The 15,885-nt window shown below is 47.3% G+C and overlaps 4 protein-coding genes across 4 annotated transcripts; 3 read left to right on the forward strand and 1 right to left on the reverse strand.

Annotated features, from left to right (window-relative positions):
- Nucleotides 1-50: 50 nt before the first annotated feature.
- Bathy07g00660 (unknown protein) lies at nucleotides 51-1,046 on the forward strand (the record flags this gene model as incomplete). The annotated part of the gene is made up of 1 exon (XM_007512055.1): nucleotides 51-1,046. The coding sequence occupies one exon, from the start codon at nucleotides 51-53 to the stop codon at nucleotides 1,044-1,046; it is 996 nt and encodes a 331-aa protein (XP_007512117.1).
- Nucleotides 1,047-1,919: 873 nt separating this feature from the next.
- On the forward strand, nucleotides 1,920-13,931 carry Bathy07g00670 (plasminogen; the record flags this gene model as incomplete). Its single annotated transcript, XM_007511832.1, has 1 exon — nucleotides 1,920-13,931. The coding sequence occupies one exon, from the start codon at nucleotides 1,920-1,922 to the stop codon at nucleotides 13,929-13,931; it is 12,012 nt and encodes a 4,003-aa protein (XP_007511894.1).
- Nucleotides 13,932-14,365: 434 nt separating this feature from the next.
- On the forward strand, nucleotides 14,366-15,061 carry Bathy07g00680 (pentapeptide repeat-containing protein; the record flags this gene model as incomplete). The annotated part of the gene is made up of 1 exon (XM_007511924.1): nucleotides 14,366-15,061. The coding sequence occupies one exon, from the start codon at nucleotides 14,366-14,368 to the stop codon at nucleotides 15,059-15,061; it is 696 nt and encodes a 231-aa protein (XP_007511986.1).
- A 93-nt stretch (nucleotides 15,062-15,154) lies between these two features.
- Bathy07g00690 (predicted protein) lies at nucleotides 15,155-15,748 on the reverse strand (the record flags this gene model as incomplete). Its single annotated transcript, XM_007512246.1, has 1 exon — nucleotides 15,155-15,748. The coding sequence occupies one exon, from the start codon at nucleotides 15,746-15,748 to the stop codon at nucleotides 15,155-15,157; it is 594 nt and encodes a 197-aa protein (XP_007512308.1).
- Nucleotides 15,749-15,885: the final 137 nt, after the last annotated feature.

Raw genomic sequence — 15,885 nt, forward strand, 5'->3', positions numbered from 1 at the left:
ACAACAACGACGTTACAAAAAAAAAGCAGAGAGAGCGCATGAGTAAAATAATGTTGACGACGACGGAGGAAGAGGAAGAGGAGGAATCGAAGCCTTTGTTGCTGCGAGGAGAACGAGCGACGACGACGACGACGAGAAGAAACCACCCCTCGAAAGCGTTCTTCGCGTTGTTGTTTTTGGTGGTGGTGGTGTCGTCGGCACTTTTCGCGGTGCACTTTTCCTCTTCTTCTTTGTCTTCCTCGGATCGTCATCGTCTTGGTGTTGGAATCCCCCACGGGGAAGAAGAAACGACAAAGTTGGGCGAAGTGAACGACGTTTCGACTGATGCGAAGGCGCAAGAAGAATATGAAGACAAAGACGCGGCGCCAAAACCAGAAAACCACGAGGAAAAAGAAGTCGTAGAAACAGAAGACGAGGAAAAGGTTGAGAAATTGATCGCAAAGGAAAACGAGTTGTCTGAAGAAGTGAAAACCGAGATGACCGATTGGAAAGGCGAAGTCGAAGAGCAACACAAAGAAATCGTGGACGCGGTTCAGATTTTGACAACGATCGAGGACGATGATGATGTCGCGAAAGCGACGGGAAGTGTCGACGACGCGGTGGCGAAGGTGCACAAAGCCCAAGCGCTGATTAAAGACGCCGTCGCGTCGCCGCCGAAGATTGAAAAGGAAAGCGAGGAGATTGACGGGATCACCCAAGAGATCGAGGAAGAAATCGATAACACGGACAGCACTCCTTCGTCTTCATCAACCGTGATCCCGGAAGAAGCGGAGGCGAAAATGGAAGCGTTGCGCGAGCACATCTCTACCAAGCAGGCTGAAATCACCAAGGCGTGCGACGACATCTCCGCCGCCAAAGCTGCGATGCTCGACGGTTCTCTCGCTAAAGAAGAAGGACTGAAACAAATTATCGCGAACGCGGAAATCATCAGCACTGCCGAAGCGAGCGTGTACGAAGAGTTCCACGCGGTGACGAAAGAAACAGAAAGCGCGCCGAAAGGGCAAACCGAAGCGCCGTCTTCGCCTTCCGATACCGACAACAACTAAAAATTACGATGAAAATATCACGTGTTTAAGTTCAATTTAATAAATACTATGGCTTCTACTTTCCACACAAAATTCACTTTTATATTCTTGCGATTTGAGATACGTTTCCACTTCTAACAACAACACAGAAGAGCACGCGCAACGCACGTGCGCATACAATACGCATCGCTTACACGCACCAACGCAGTTTTAAACTTTTCGGAAGAAGAAGACGGAGAAGGTGAGGGCATCTCTTCCACTCGCGATCGATTGGATTTGAACAGAAAATTGTTTTTCTCGTCATCGATCGGCGAGAGAAAATGAGAGAGATGAAAAACAAAACGTCGCGACGACGACGAGGAAACTCACTCCGGTCGTCATCTTTCTCGCGTTTGTTCTCTCTCTCTCTCGCGCTTTGATGTTTTCTGTGTCACCTTTGCTTCTCTCGCCTTTGTTTTCGTGGGATGGGTTGTTGTCCTCCGTCATCGTTCTCTCTCCGGTCTTGCTTTCGACAGTTTTTTGGGTGTTACATTCATTTCTCTTCTTCTCTTCACATTTTAAAAACACCGAGGGAAGATATTTGTATTGAGTTGACGGGAGAAAAAAATGAAACGAAAAACTGACTCTGTTCATCTCTCACTCATCCAACGTTATAGCACGGGTTATCTTTGAGAAGAAAAGGGAGGAGAAGAAGAAGAAGAAGAAGAAGAAGAAGAAACCGCTTCGGTGGCGAAGGAAAAAGTTGAGTCGCATCTTTGCTTTCTTCTTGCGAACGCTTGCTTCTTTCTTCGATCATCGACGAGGAACTCCTCGCGCTGTTTCGCGGAGGTTGGATCTTGGACGATGAAGATAAAGATGAAGAAGATTACGGCTGGTCGCGGTGTTCTTCTCGCGATGGCTCTATATTTGACGTTTGTACTTTCGACTCTTTACGTTGTTCCAGTCGCGGGGAGAACGGAGGTGGCGGTGGAAGCGTCGAGACCGAAAAGCAGCCGCGCCGAAGAAACGAACGTTCCTTCGTTCAAGATTGATGGTTTCGTCGAGAACGAAACACGCGCGTCTTTATCGTCTTCGTCTTCTTCTTCCTTAGAGGAGAAGAAGAAAAGCGCGTCGAAACGTTCAAAGTCGTCCGTCGCGAACGACTCGAGCGCACCGATGACGAAAATGCCGTCGTCGACGACTACCGTCGAACCCGCAGTCGCGGGGGAAACGGACGACCTTTCCGAAGGATTTATCAGAAAGGGAGAGATTTTTGCCCCGGCAAACGCGGCGGTTTTCGAAGGAAACGACGAAATCGTCGCGCTTGGCAAAGACGACAACGATCTTGTCGATGATTCGTCTTTGGAGGTTCTCAAAGTTGAAGATCCGCTCGTGGAATTTCGAAAAAGTGACTTTGTTGAAAAATTTGACATGTCAAAAAATGTGCATCGCATCGAACCTTTGGATGAAAACGGTCCTTTACCTTCGGATTACGTTCCTCCGGAGTCGAAAATTACCGAGGATGAGTTTCGAGCAGAATTTGACGCAAGGTTTAACAACATGACCGAAGCTGAGGCAATGTTGGGTGCTGGTAAAAATGAAACAAGTGCTCTTGGTGCTTGGATTTATCAAGGACAATACCACTCTCACACGAACTGGCATCGCGAAATCACTGGATGGGGGTATGCTTGGGGGGGGTGCTCGGCAATTTGCGGCCCATATGGTTGGAGATATGACGGAAGGAAATACCGAGATTGTGCTACTCACGTATACTATCATCGATACCAAGACTTTAACTGCTATAGTTCGGGGTGGTGGTGGTGGTATCGCAGCTGGTGCACATGGGGCAGCTATCATTATAAATACTCGCATTCCAGTTCTGGATCGTGTAGTAGCTATGGTTGGTATCAGTTTCGAAGCGTTGGCTGTAACAGGCACGCGTGCCCACCGCCGCCGAGTCCACCACCGCCTGGTGCGAGTGCTGGCACTCCTCAAGTTTCCATCGCTCAAAAACCCGTAATTTTGACGGATTATGAGTTTGATTTTCAAATTTCCGTCTCGGACGACGGTTGCTATGACCCGTCGAACTGTTTCAGAGACGACTCGACTCGCGCAGAGAACAGCAACCGTGGCTTAGTTTGCCAAGCGTACGTTAAAAAGAAAGATGATTCTTCGTGCGGGTACGCAAAATCAGAAGCCCGCAAGTACCCTTGCTTAAGATGGGATAACTTCTTCGATAGCCAAAAGTCTGGGGCTGGAAAAGTTGCTCTCACGTTAACGAACGAAAACAACGAAAAAGTTGTTGGACATATGCAAATCTGGCATCATTGCTTTTGGAAGTATCCGGACGGTACCATCGTCCCGCAAACTTCCAAAAACAAATTCGAGCTTTTACATGAATTTGAAGCTGTTAAAGACTGCGGACACTGGGCGCCCGCGTCGGTGAATACTCCGAACAATCCAGTTATATCGACAATCGCGCGCAAGTTTTTGCTTTCCAGTCCTACGTTTCTGGCTTCGAATTGCGACGACGTAGTCTCGTCTCGCGAAGCAGTGTTCCGTGAGTTTGATAAGTATCCACTCGATGGTAAATTATCGTTTGATGAGATTGAGCGTGCATTTTTGTCGCACGATGTTGATATAAGCTATCTCAATCATCTGCAAAATACGGGCTCATTTAAAGACGTGTTATTAAGCCAGGTGATCTTGTCCCCCACGTTTCCTTTCTTGTGCATTCCGAAAGATCCTGTGCCGGAAGTTGTCGTGAATAAAATAACTTATCCAGTCATGGATACCCAGGAGGAAGAATGTGCCGCGAACAACGAGAAACTCGATTTGGAGTGGGATTATAATCTTAAATTGAATACTGAGAGAGACTTTGCTTGCGTCTATGCCGATGGTTTATTGTATCGAAAGATCCCGGGAAAGGATATGACAGAGCCTAAAGGGAAAGCAATCGAAGACATTCGTCCCTCTTTAAGCGTTGGATCTAAAGCCGTCCGTTTGGTCTCGCAACTTACGTTTGATGATAAATCTGAGACAGATAAATTTGTCGCTAGGGCTAGTGTAAGTGTAACTTCGTGCGGTGCTGGACTCAAGTGCCTCAAACGTGCTTTAACGATATATCACCCTTACAAACCGGCGGGGTCATATTGCGATGAGACACTCCGTGGCGAAAATGGAAAAGGCTATCGAGGCTGCCAAACTAAAACCCGCGGAGGATACACGTGTCAGTCTTGGTCTAAGCAATCGCCGCATGCTCATGGAGACATTACTCCACAATCGAAACCCAACGATGGTTTAGAAAGTAACTATTGTCGTAATCCTGGGGGGGAGGGGGAGTCTACGATTTGGTGTTATACTACAAATGAAAAAAAACGGTGGGATTATTGCGATCCTCGCATCGGAACCGCTCTGGTGGGCGGTCATGGTGGCATCGTGCTCACCGATCAGCCGCCGATGCAAATGTCTGCTGTCATGACGTGGGTTAGATTGTATTCTGTGTATTTCGGAACGGTTGCTCACATCTGGTACGCTCGAGAGCAAGATCCTAAATACGAAAAATATTTCGGCATCACTAGCGGGAGACAAGTGACCGCAAAATATTACGGTCAACAGCTCATTGCGCCACCGCAACTGAGTTACGGCACTCAAGAGGGAAATTGGCACCACGTTGCGATGGTTTTGAACAAAGAACATGGACTCCGACTCTTTCTTAACGGAAAGAATGTAGCTTCGACAAATATTGTTGAGAACAACAATATCGATTATCCGACGTTTTCGCCCACGGTAAATGTGCTTGATTTGAGGGCTGAATACGATGATTTCCGCATCTACCGCGGAGTTTTGACCGACAACCACGTCAAGTCTATCCATGATTGCGGTCGCTCTGTTTCATGCTCAAAACTTACGGCGAGTCGACCGCAATCGCGTCGAATTTATTGCATCATGCCTTCTTTCACAGCCAAGATGAGCGATAACTACGTGCCGCCGTGCGTTACCGGCTTATTTTACAACGGAGCGGTTATAGATTTGCAAGGTATACCGAGTCGAAAGGGTTTATCATTTTCATTTCGCGACACAGCATTAAATGAGAAAAGTTTTGAAGTTTTGCGAAGGACAGTAGACGCGAGCGGGCAACCAAACGGAGACTACACCGCGGTTGTTCTTATTGAGTCTTCCTTGGAGTTGTGCGCGACAACCTTTGCGTCGCTGACGTTTTTTGACGACCAAACCATGCAAACTCCTGGAATCACGTATGATTACGCAATTCGGACTAAAATGGAATCAAAAACTGCCAAGTCTGCAATTTCTGACCCGTTATTATACACTGTCCCGTGGTACGCGACTGTTGACGGGGAAGTTACCGTCGGCGCCACGGGAAAACCACAAAAATTTGTTCGCGTCTGCGCCTATCTTGTGAGAACGGTGAGTAAATCCGCCGCGATGACCGATATCGTTCCTCCTATGTCCAAGAAGGAAAATGTCGCTGAATTTATGAAAGTCGATCATTCCAACAAGTCGGACAAGAAAGTAAACGAAACGGCGTACCAAGCGACGGATGCGCAACTCGACACGTCCGTTTCTTTGAATGGAGGCGAGTATGCGAAAATTACGCTGAGCACGTTTTCTGCGATTGAAAGTGTAAAAGTTTGGACAGAAGGAACGAAATTGCATGTATTAGACGTTCGCGTTTTAGATTACGATGATCCAAAAGATGCTGGTGATACAGGTTCGAAGTGTATCCTCGCACGTAACGAAACGGATGGTTCGATTTTATTCGAGCGCAAATACGACCTGACTGGTCAAAGCTACATTTGCTCGGGGACGAACGTCAAAGTTTATACTGGTCAGCTCATCACTGTGAAGTCTTTGGAAAACCCCGTGAATACCGATATAATGAAAGTTGCAGAAATTGAAGCTCAAGGCGTGAAAATAAACTGCCCATATTCGACTTTCACCGACGAGGATGGATTTTACGAGATGGAAATCATCGATTTCACGCCAAATTTGCCAAAAGTTATGCATCTCGGGATTCTCGCGCACATGGTCAAAATTTTTGATCCTACCGACGAAACTCTACTTACGGTGAATCAAGATACTGCTCCTGAATCGTTTTTACTGGCGTTGGATCTTGACAAGACTGCATTCAAGGAGATTGCCGTTGCGCACTCGCCGCCCTCGCCGCCACCACCTCCTTCGCCGCCGCCGAAGAACGACGCACTATTGGGTGATGTACACGACGACGACAAAGTCTTGAAAATGGACAAACCGCTCGAGAGTATGAAAAAGAAAAAAGTTATCGAGGTTAACGGAACCGCCATTCTCGATTTTTCTCCTCCTCTCGACGAAAACGGCAAGTTACCGGACGAGTACGTTCCGCCGTCTCCGAATATGACTGCCACTGATATGGACGCTTTGCTTCCAAACATCACAAGCGTCGACCAGAATGTTTCATCTCTCGGATATGCCGTATATACGGGAACAAGTCATTATCAGACGGTGTACTATTACGGATTCAGCAATTGGTACACGACGACCGGCTGCAGCAAAAGTTGTGGCGGAGGTTCTTACATGCAAAAACAAAATTATCGCTGGCATCCACAGTACAGATACAGATATAATTACTGCAACAAAGCGTGTTATTGGTGGTGGGGATGGCACTGTTATTACTCGCACTGCTGGAATAACGGCCACGCTTACAGTGTCAATGGAGGTTGGAGCTCTTGGCATCACTACAATACCAAGTATTTGTCGTGTAACACGCACTCGTGCGCGCCGCCACCGAGTCCACCACCGCCGAGTCCACCACCTCCAAGTCCGCCGCCCCCACCGCCGAGTCCACCACCGCCGAGTCCACCACCTCCAAGTCCGCCGCCCCCACCGCCGAGTCCGCCACCGCCGAGTCCACCACCGCCGAGTCCGCCGCCGCCGAGCCCGCCGCCGCCGAGCCCGCCGCCTCCAAGTCCACCACCTCCAAGTCCAAGTCCACCACCGCCGAGCCCACCACCGCCGAGCCCACCACCGCCGAGCCCACCACCACCGAGCCCACCGCCACCTTCACCACCACCTTCACCGCCGCCGTCACCACCGCCGCCACACTTTGATTTCGTGAATCAAAATAACTCCAGCAAAAATATCGATAAGAATGAATTCATCGCTTACGCGATGAACAGAACAAAGTATGTCGACGCTCGAATGATACTATCTGATGAGTTCTGGTCTACTATTGATCAAAATAAGGACGGGGAGTTGGACGCAAACGAATTTGGAAGTGTCCGCATCGCGCTCGACCAAGATGTTATTTTTGCAACACCATGGTTGGTGTATCCGCCGATTGAAACGGAATATCATAGTCTATTTGAAGTGGAAGGTACGAAAAGCGATAGCAATGCTCTCTTTGCGCTTCATCCTACACAAAAGTTCGCACTTCCGTTTACTCAAGAGAACTGGCAAAAATGGCTCCAATCGCAAACGAATGAAACGAGTGGATTTTCACTCTCTTTACCAAAGTCTTCGGATACGTCGTTGCGTTCTAATTTAGCTGCAATGGGCCCGGTAACTGTACCAGAATCAAAAAAGTACGTCATTCCGTTCGCGACGCATCGAAATGAGCACGTTTCTTTGACGAAGCACGTCCATCTCTCCGAACGCGTCTTTTTTGCCGACGCCACCCACGGTATTGCGAAAAATTTATTCAAATCGACGTTTGAAATCCACGCCATGCGTCAATTACCGGACGTTATTCACATCTTTAATAAAGATCCCAATGATAAAGAAAAGGAGCAAGAAGCTTTGGAAAGAGGAACGGATGAATTAACGCAAGATTCGAATGACGATTTCCCTATGTCCTCTATGGCGCAAGCTCACCTTGGTAAAGTCGCTAAGGGCAGAGTGAAATATACGTGCTCGCCAACGCCATTGATTGAAAATTTAAAACCTGGAGGTTGCGTGATATCAGATGATACGTCTGTTTTGGTGTACGGAGTCGTGCGTTTCCCAGCTTCGCGGACGCAAGAGTATCTTTGCGGGGTACCCCGCGCTGTTATTAGCGTTTACGAGATAATCGATGGCGTTGTAGCTAACGAGGGGGATTACATCTATGCCGACGATCTTGGATTTTTTAACTTTGCGGCCACACCAGGCACGAGTTGGAAATTTGTCGCAACTTACAGAGGGCCGGACTCGAAAGCTAGAAAAGGCGCGGGACCTGAGTTTGAGCCAAGGACGGATAGAAAGTTATGCTACGCCGGCAATAAATACGATGATGCAATGCAAGATTCGAGCTGCAAAAACGAAGCAGCCTATACCACGTCTTTCGTTTTGAACGAAGTTGTTGGTGGAGAAACGATAGTGTTTATGGACGTGACCGAAAGAATCATAGACCTTGGTCTCTTTGCAGGTGCTTGCGAAGATACATACACCGGGTACTCATTTCTCATCTCTCCCGCTAATGGATGCGGATCGAGTTTCACGATTACTGATGCAGACTTAGAACTACCTAAATTCAAAGAAAGCGCTCTGATTACGAAATATAACAGTCCAACCGTAAGAAAGTGGCCGTATGCGGCGATGGATTATTACATTCAACTGGACGAGGCGCCAGATGTTAGCGCGTTGACGGAAACGAAGCTCGTGAATTGGGAAAGTAGTAACGGTTTGAAAGGCGGTAAAAAATTTGTCGGCGCGTCTTGCAAACCGCCAGGTTCGGATATCATGCAATTTTTCCGAGATAGAGACGCCCTGGTTCGAACGCTTTTGCTTCTCAACCCGAAGGAAGAAAGTAATGACATCATTCACGACGACGCAAAGTACGCCTATCACGGATGGTTTTGCGCTACTCCTTACTTGAACGATATTGACACCCAAGACCCGGATCCTGCTAAAGATCCATTTTATGTCATAACGAGTAAGGATGATGTTTGCCTCGGAGATAATAACAACGATTTGAGAGAAAAGAATCTCATAGGGATTACGAATGCTATGTACTCTAAGCTAAAGAATCCCGTGGTAGATAAGAAATACGTGTCCATGCGAGTTATGGAGGCGCACTTAACGTCGAAAGACGAAATTTCCACGTGCTCGACATTTGAGTCTCCAACGTCAGAAAATCTTAAAGTCACCGTTCGTTTGCAACAAGATATCGGACCGGAAGGAGACAAGAATCCGTGTCATTCGAGTTCATTGCCGTCGGACGACTGCGTGTTTTCAAAAGTTGACGCGGAGACTCACTTTTTGAACTTCAAACAGCCTGCAAGTGATGCAACAGAACACGAAGTTGATGATTCTTCGAAATTTTATACAATTGACGCCGACGGTGCTATTCCTAACTTGGTCGCCCCATATCGTCGTAAGGTACTCGCGCGATTGCAGCGTGACGACGGCTGGGCGGTAACAAATCTTGAAGTTCAACGAGAACTTGTCACGATGCAGTCAAAAGTCCGCGGTGGAGGAAATGACAAGAGTGCACGATATCAAAGCGCCGTTGAGTTCTATGCCACCGCCCCTGTTCGTGGATTAGTGTACACGGTAGTGCACGATCCACCCGGCGGCGATTCGGTTGCCTCCATTTCTAAAGGAACAGAAGTTTCATTGGCGCTGAGTCTTGCAAGTACAAGAGCAGCGACTGGTTCAATGGGTTTCGGCTTCAAGGCCGGAATAGAATCAGAACTTAAATTCACGCCAAAAGTTGATGCTGGATCTAGTTATGTCAACGCTTTGATAGATCTTGACCCCAATGAAGCGGGTGCAGACTTAGGTGAAAACCAAGGAAGGAGGCATTTGTTAGAAAGCTCGGAAGGACGGCGGTTTAAAATGATGCCAATTATGAAGTCAGTACCTGTGCACAAAGATGAACCCATTTATGAAATGCGAGATGTGTATGAAGATCGAAAGAGAGTGGAAAAAGTTTATCTCGATAACAAGAAAACGTCGAGCATTCGTAAAAGTAATGAAAAGGGAGATTTTGGAAGATTTGGGGGTTACAAGGTGCAGGAGAGTGGGCACGAGTACAGAAGAGGTCACGGTCAACAAGAGTTCGAAACGCGCGAAATTACGGAGAGAGTGAAAGTAGGAGAAGAAAAAGTCAAAATTGGGACAAGAAAAGTGAAGGTTGGGGACAAAAAAGTTCTTGACTTTGCCAAAATCCCAATCCCAAAATTGGGAGAAGAAAAAGCAGGGAAACCTGAAGGGGGCAAAGGCCCCATTACAGTTGAAACCGAAACAGGAGCAAGTCTCTCCATCAATGGCCCATCAGTTAGTGTAAACTCTGATGTCAATGATGGATGGGACTTCTCCATGACGTTGAGTCGCAATGTCGAATCTAGTGCTGATCCTGGTATACCTGGACGCTCGGGCGACACAATCTTGGGTGGTGGTTTTGAAATAGTGTACGTGAAGACCGATGTTGTAGATATCCGATTACTTCCAGCTGAAATTTCAGAAGGTGAGCAAAAAAGCGATTGGTTCGACTGCAAGGATGCCGATGACATAGAGCCTGATGTTGTTATAACACGCGGTGATGGTATCGATGGTTCTGCTGCTTACTCGCACGAAGCGTATAAATTCATGAAAGATAAGATGGTACGCATGTCTACAGCAAATCATTATTTTACTACTGTCAATTTCAAAAACGCAGAAAAGAAAGATTTCTGTTACTCTATTCAATTCAAAGTAACGCAGAAAGATGTGGCAGAGAAGAAGCAGTGCAGAGTTGAATATTTCGCTCCGAAGAAGAAATCTGGAGAGTGCTCCTCTTATGATAAAAGTGATAAAACCTTTGGACAACCGACGGAACCAAGCGAAGAGTACAAGATCGCTACGGCAGACGGCGCCGAAGGCATTGGTTTGAAAGAATTTTACTACCTGAGTAAAAGTAAAAGCAAAGACTCTAAGGCTCCATCATGTTTAACCGTCGTTCCTCAAGTTCAATGGCTTCCGCGTAAACCGACGACATATTTATCGACAATATTCACGATAGAAACTAGAGTAATTCCGGAACTCGAAGGTTTGATCAAAGTTGCAAACGATCCGAACTCTTTAATGTCGGATGATAGTATTTCAGAAAGTACAAACATACCGCAAGTTTTGAAAATTAAAGAAATTTGGAAAGGTCGTTTGAAGCAATCGATCAGCGACTGGAAATATACTTTGGAGTTGGTTTCCCCAGACTATCATCCTGAAGGACTTTTAGCGAAATCAGATAAAGATCAAAAGGCATACTTAAAAGGAATTGACTTAAAGTGGTCGAAGGATATTAATGCCGCGCTCAGTTCGGATGAAAGCGTGTTTGGGACCCTATCGAAGGATAAGGTGAAGGAGGTATATAAACGGCCTGCGGAAGGTATGACTTTGAGTACTGACATTCATGACACGGATGTATGGAAAGATGTGCAACAAACTTGGGATGAAATAGGGCCCAAAAAATATTTATCTATCGTGCCAGGACTTAAGGAAGCAATGACTTTAGGCGGTAAAGTGCCGACGTTGAAAGATTTGCCGGTTGCAGCTATGCTTAAAACTGCAAGTTTTATTTTAACTCCTGGTGATGAGATTCCGCTTTATAGTCATCCACTAAATATGGTGAACTATGCTCAAACGATGATAGATGCTGCTACTTCCATTTTTGGGAACGAAAAAGGAGGAGACGTGGCAACGACTGCAGATTCATGGATGAAAACTCTCACTCCAGATGAACCCGGCTTTTACTCTCGAGGTATGGATGACGTTCCAGACTCTGAAAATTTAATTGACGCTTCAGTTTATGGAAGCACTGCGCCTTTTACGTTCGCGAAAAACCCCAAAACGAAGTCTTCTGAGTATTCACCGCTGGATGACCACCCGGAACCCAAATTAGGTGGGCCACAAGCTGACATCTATTTAACATTTAGCGGCGGCGGCCACAGTATATCATTTTCTCAGAGTGTGAACGACAATATTGCTGGTGGAGATTATAGCTGGGGTATTTCATTGGAAGCTGGCCTCGCATTTGAAGGTGAGCGAGAATTCGGTGTTTCGGTTTTATCAGCCGGCTATAATGGTAATGTTGAAGTGCAGGCAACAACTGAGGCAACACGCAATGTGGCGTGGGCTAAGTATGGGAGTTTGGAAACTTCCTATTCCCTAGGTGATCCAGACCCGTACGATAAATTTGTAATCCGTGTCTCGACGGATAAGCGCTTCGGCACACCAACGTTTAAAACGATTGGAGGTGCCTCGAAATGTCCGGGAGAACCAAACACGATGTGGCGCGAATCTGGAATGATCCTTCAAACTGAGTGGTCGCCTGGAGTAAATAACGAATTTATACCACCAGGAGACGACGCGTTGTACGATCTCATAATCACGAATGAATCACCGTACAGAGAGGGTATGTCTTACGGTCTCGTACTCACAACTGGAGAGACGTGGAAAGGGGCCGATGGTGCTAACATGAGAGATTTATCGTTTTCGGTGAGCAATGTGGGAGGCCTTTCAATTTTGGGGAGCATGACGCCGCTGGACTCTGTCAACTCCGTAAATAATGATGGCGATTTAGTTCACACCGTAATGACAATGCGAGTTTCGAAAGGAGTCTTTGCGGACAAGTACACGGATATTGGCGTAATGCTCGTTTCCGCGTGTGAATTTTCTAGCGATTGGATGTATCGCGATCCAATTTCGTCTACCGCATATTTAGGTGATATGAAATGGGAGCGAGAGTGTCCACCGGTGCAGTGGGATGAAACCACCGTGAACAAATATTTGAACAAAAAAGTACACGCGCAGTCGTGGCCAGTTTTGAATTACACCGTTTTGAATCCCAACCCGGTGAATTTATGGACCAAAGACAAAGGGACGCAAGAAGGTAAATACGACCACTTAGTTCACGAAAACGTTGAATTCGTTCGCATCCAGTGGAGGAAATTAAACGAAGGCGAGTGGATCAACGCGTGGAACGACGATAAGTCCGACGCGGACGTTCAATGCGACACTGCGCGCGGACAAGGATGCAAATTGCCATGGAATATCGAAAATCAATACTTCATGAACGGTTTGAGAGACGGAACTTGGGAAATTCGAGCAAAAGTATTTTGCTCCGGTTACGACTCGTTCGCGGCAGCAGGTGTGAAATACTCATCGACTGAAGATAATTTGAACTTAATAGTCGACGTAAACCAACCGCTAGCTGTAGATGCGTCAATCTTGAACGATGTCTTCAAGGTTGATTTCAGCGAACCGTTAGCATGTCCGCAGCTTGCGCCTTCGCAGATGCCGTATCAAATCAGACACGTGAAAACCTGCGACGGATCGAACATAGATTCAAACGTCGGTTCATTTTCAGCGGAAGCTGTAATAAACACCTTCAGCTTTGTGTGCATGAACGGAGACGGTAAAGGGTCTCTCGTTGCCAAGTTTCCCGGGAACGTCGGCGAGGGAAGTTACGAGCTCACGGTAAATCCTTTCTTGTACAAAGCGAAAACGAGCGAGGAACGCAAAAAGCTACTCGCGGATGTAAACGGTAATCCAGTAGCAACTGCAAAATACACCACAACTTTTGGATGCAAAGGCGCTGATGCCTCGTCATCGAAAGCAGCCACTTTGACGTCCACTCTTGGATTATCCCGCGAAAACAGCACGAACGAAAAGAAGAAACGAAACATGAAAGATATCGACGAATTCAGAAACGCAGAGCTCGGCGAGAACATGAAAACGAGCACCACGATGAAAACTACCACGCTTCTGTTTGGTTTCTGCGCGACTGTAGTCCTCACCGCCTCGGTTGTTTTCGCCGCCGTGTCTCCTTCCGCGCGAAGCGAAGGAGGCGAAAGAAAGAGCGCGATGATGCGTCTTTTCGGACGCCGTCAAAGTCATTCGTCGAGAGACGAGGACGACGCGCTTCTCGAACAGTCGTCAATTAACTCGAATGTTTACGGTTCCGTCATTTAAGTACTACTGGCACATAGGTGCTGGTACCGGTAGTGGTACTACTTATTTATTATTATTATTATTATTGTTATTATTATTATGTTATTTGTCGTATTCTAAACGAACGCACACAAAAATACCTCATTCGCCGCTTCGTGTTCTTCGTGCGCGAAAAAAAACTCTCATCACTCGTTTCCTTTTCTTCTCTCGTTTTCCTCATCACGCAACGCTCCCGTCACGATTAAAAACGCACGCTCACGGGAAAACCTCTTTTTTAAACGACGACGACGACGATGACATCACACTCACAGACGACGACGACGACGTTATTACGTGCGAGAACGCACCACCACCACCCTAAAAGCGTTCGTGTTGAGCAGCGCGTCGTCGTCGCGAGAAGAACAGCGGGAGCAAAGGTGAATACTAAAGCACGTTCTCGTCGTCGTCAGACGAGGATGACGACGACGACGGCGAGGGAAAGCAACACCATTTTCGCGACGAGCGCAAAATGCGCTTTATCCGTGGCGACGGCTATGATTGTGTCCGGAATAATCCCTTCTCCTCCGTTCGCGGTCGCGGAATTGAACAGTCGAGAAGCCAATCAAGGTGGTGAGTTCAACAGAGGGAGCGCGCAACAGTTTGGCGGGTACGACTTGAGAGCCGAGAACGTGAGTGAAAAGTACGGCACGGATTTACGGTTATCGAATTTTACAGGAGCGGAGATGCGAGACTCAAAATTGGTCGGCGCGAAGCTGAACGGCGCGTATTTGATGAAAGCGGTGGCGGCGAACGCAGATTTTACGGATGCAGATTTGAGCGACGCGTTGATGGATCGAGGCGTGTTTGTGAACGCGAATTTTACGAATGCGATATTAGCGAGGGTCGTGTTGACTTCGTCCGATTTGAACGGAGCGAATATTACGAACGCCGATTTCTCGGACGCTTTGCTGGATAATACGATGCAAATGAAGTTATGCAAAATCGCGACTGGAACGAACCCGACGACGGGCGTAAACACGAGAAAGTCTCTGAATTGTACCGGCGGGCGCGGGAATGTTGGTTCGCCGTCAAGATACATGACGGAAGAAGACGCTCAGAAGCCAGAGGCACAATTTGAAGCGAGCCGATTTTCAGCCTATCAGACCAAGTAAAGAACGACGAGAGAAAGGGAATTCTAATTACTTTCTAAACTAATCATCTGTACTACTACTACTACTACTACTACAACACCTACAACTAAACGACTATGCACATGCCTCGGCTACAGGCGCGACTGTCACGAAGAGCAACTTCCGCGGCGGGCGTCCTAACTTTACCGCCACCCTCTCACTCTCTTTCTTCTCCTCTAAAAATCCAAACGATTCGTAGCAGCGCAACGCCGGCGCATTGTTTAGTTCTACGTGCACGTATAAAAATTTCACCGAGTTCAGCGCAACTCTTCGAACGGCTTCGCGAATCAATCTGTGCGCAAATCCTTGGCCTCGGTACGAGCCAAGAACGCACACGTTGAAACAATAGGCCCTTTCAATAGTCTTCGGCATAAATTCGTACGTTTGCGTCGCTTCGTTGAAAGCGTAATTCTCGCTATCGAACGATTGTCCGTTTCCTTTGTCGCCGCATAAAAGTTCGCCTTGAAGTTTGTCTGCGATGACGTAGTCTAACGTCGCCACCACGACGAGCGCGGTATCTTCATCTTGGTTTTCTTTGTGTTCTTCTTCTCCCATTTCATCTGCTCTTCGCTCGACAACTAAATATTCGTCTTCTATTTCAAAAGAAGAAGAAGAAGAAGAAGAAAAAGACTGAGAAAGGAAAGCGCTTCTAGGGACGACGAGCGCCATCCTCTCCGTCCGCGCCGGAAGCAGCGCATCTTGATGCAACTCATCTTGCACCAATTTCTCAAAATACGCCCTTCGCAACGACGCTTCGTCTCTTTCGTCGCTACTCTCATTCCCCCGTCGCCGTCGCCACCGCTCCT

Source organism: Bathycoccus prasinos (genome assembly GCF_002220235.1).
Source record: "Bathycoccus prasinos genomic : Chromosome_7".
In the NCBI taxonomy this organism is placed as follows: domain Eukaryota; kingdom Viridiplantae; phylum Chlorophyta; class Mamiellophyceae; order Mamiellales; family Bathycoccaceae; genus Bathycoccus; species Bathycoccus prasinos.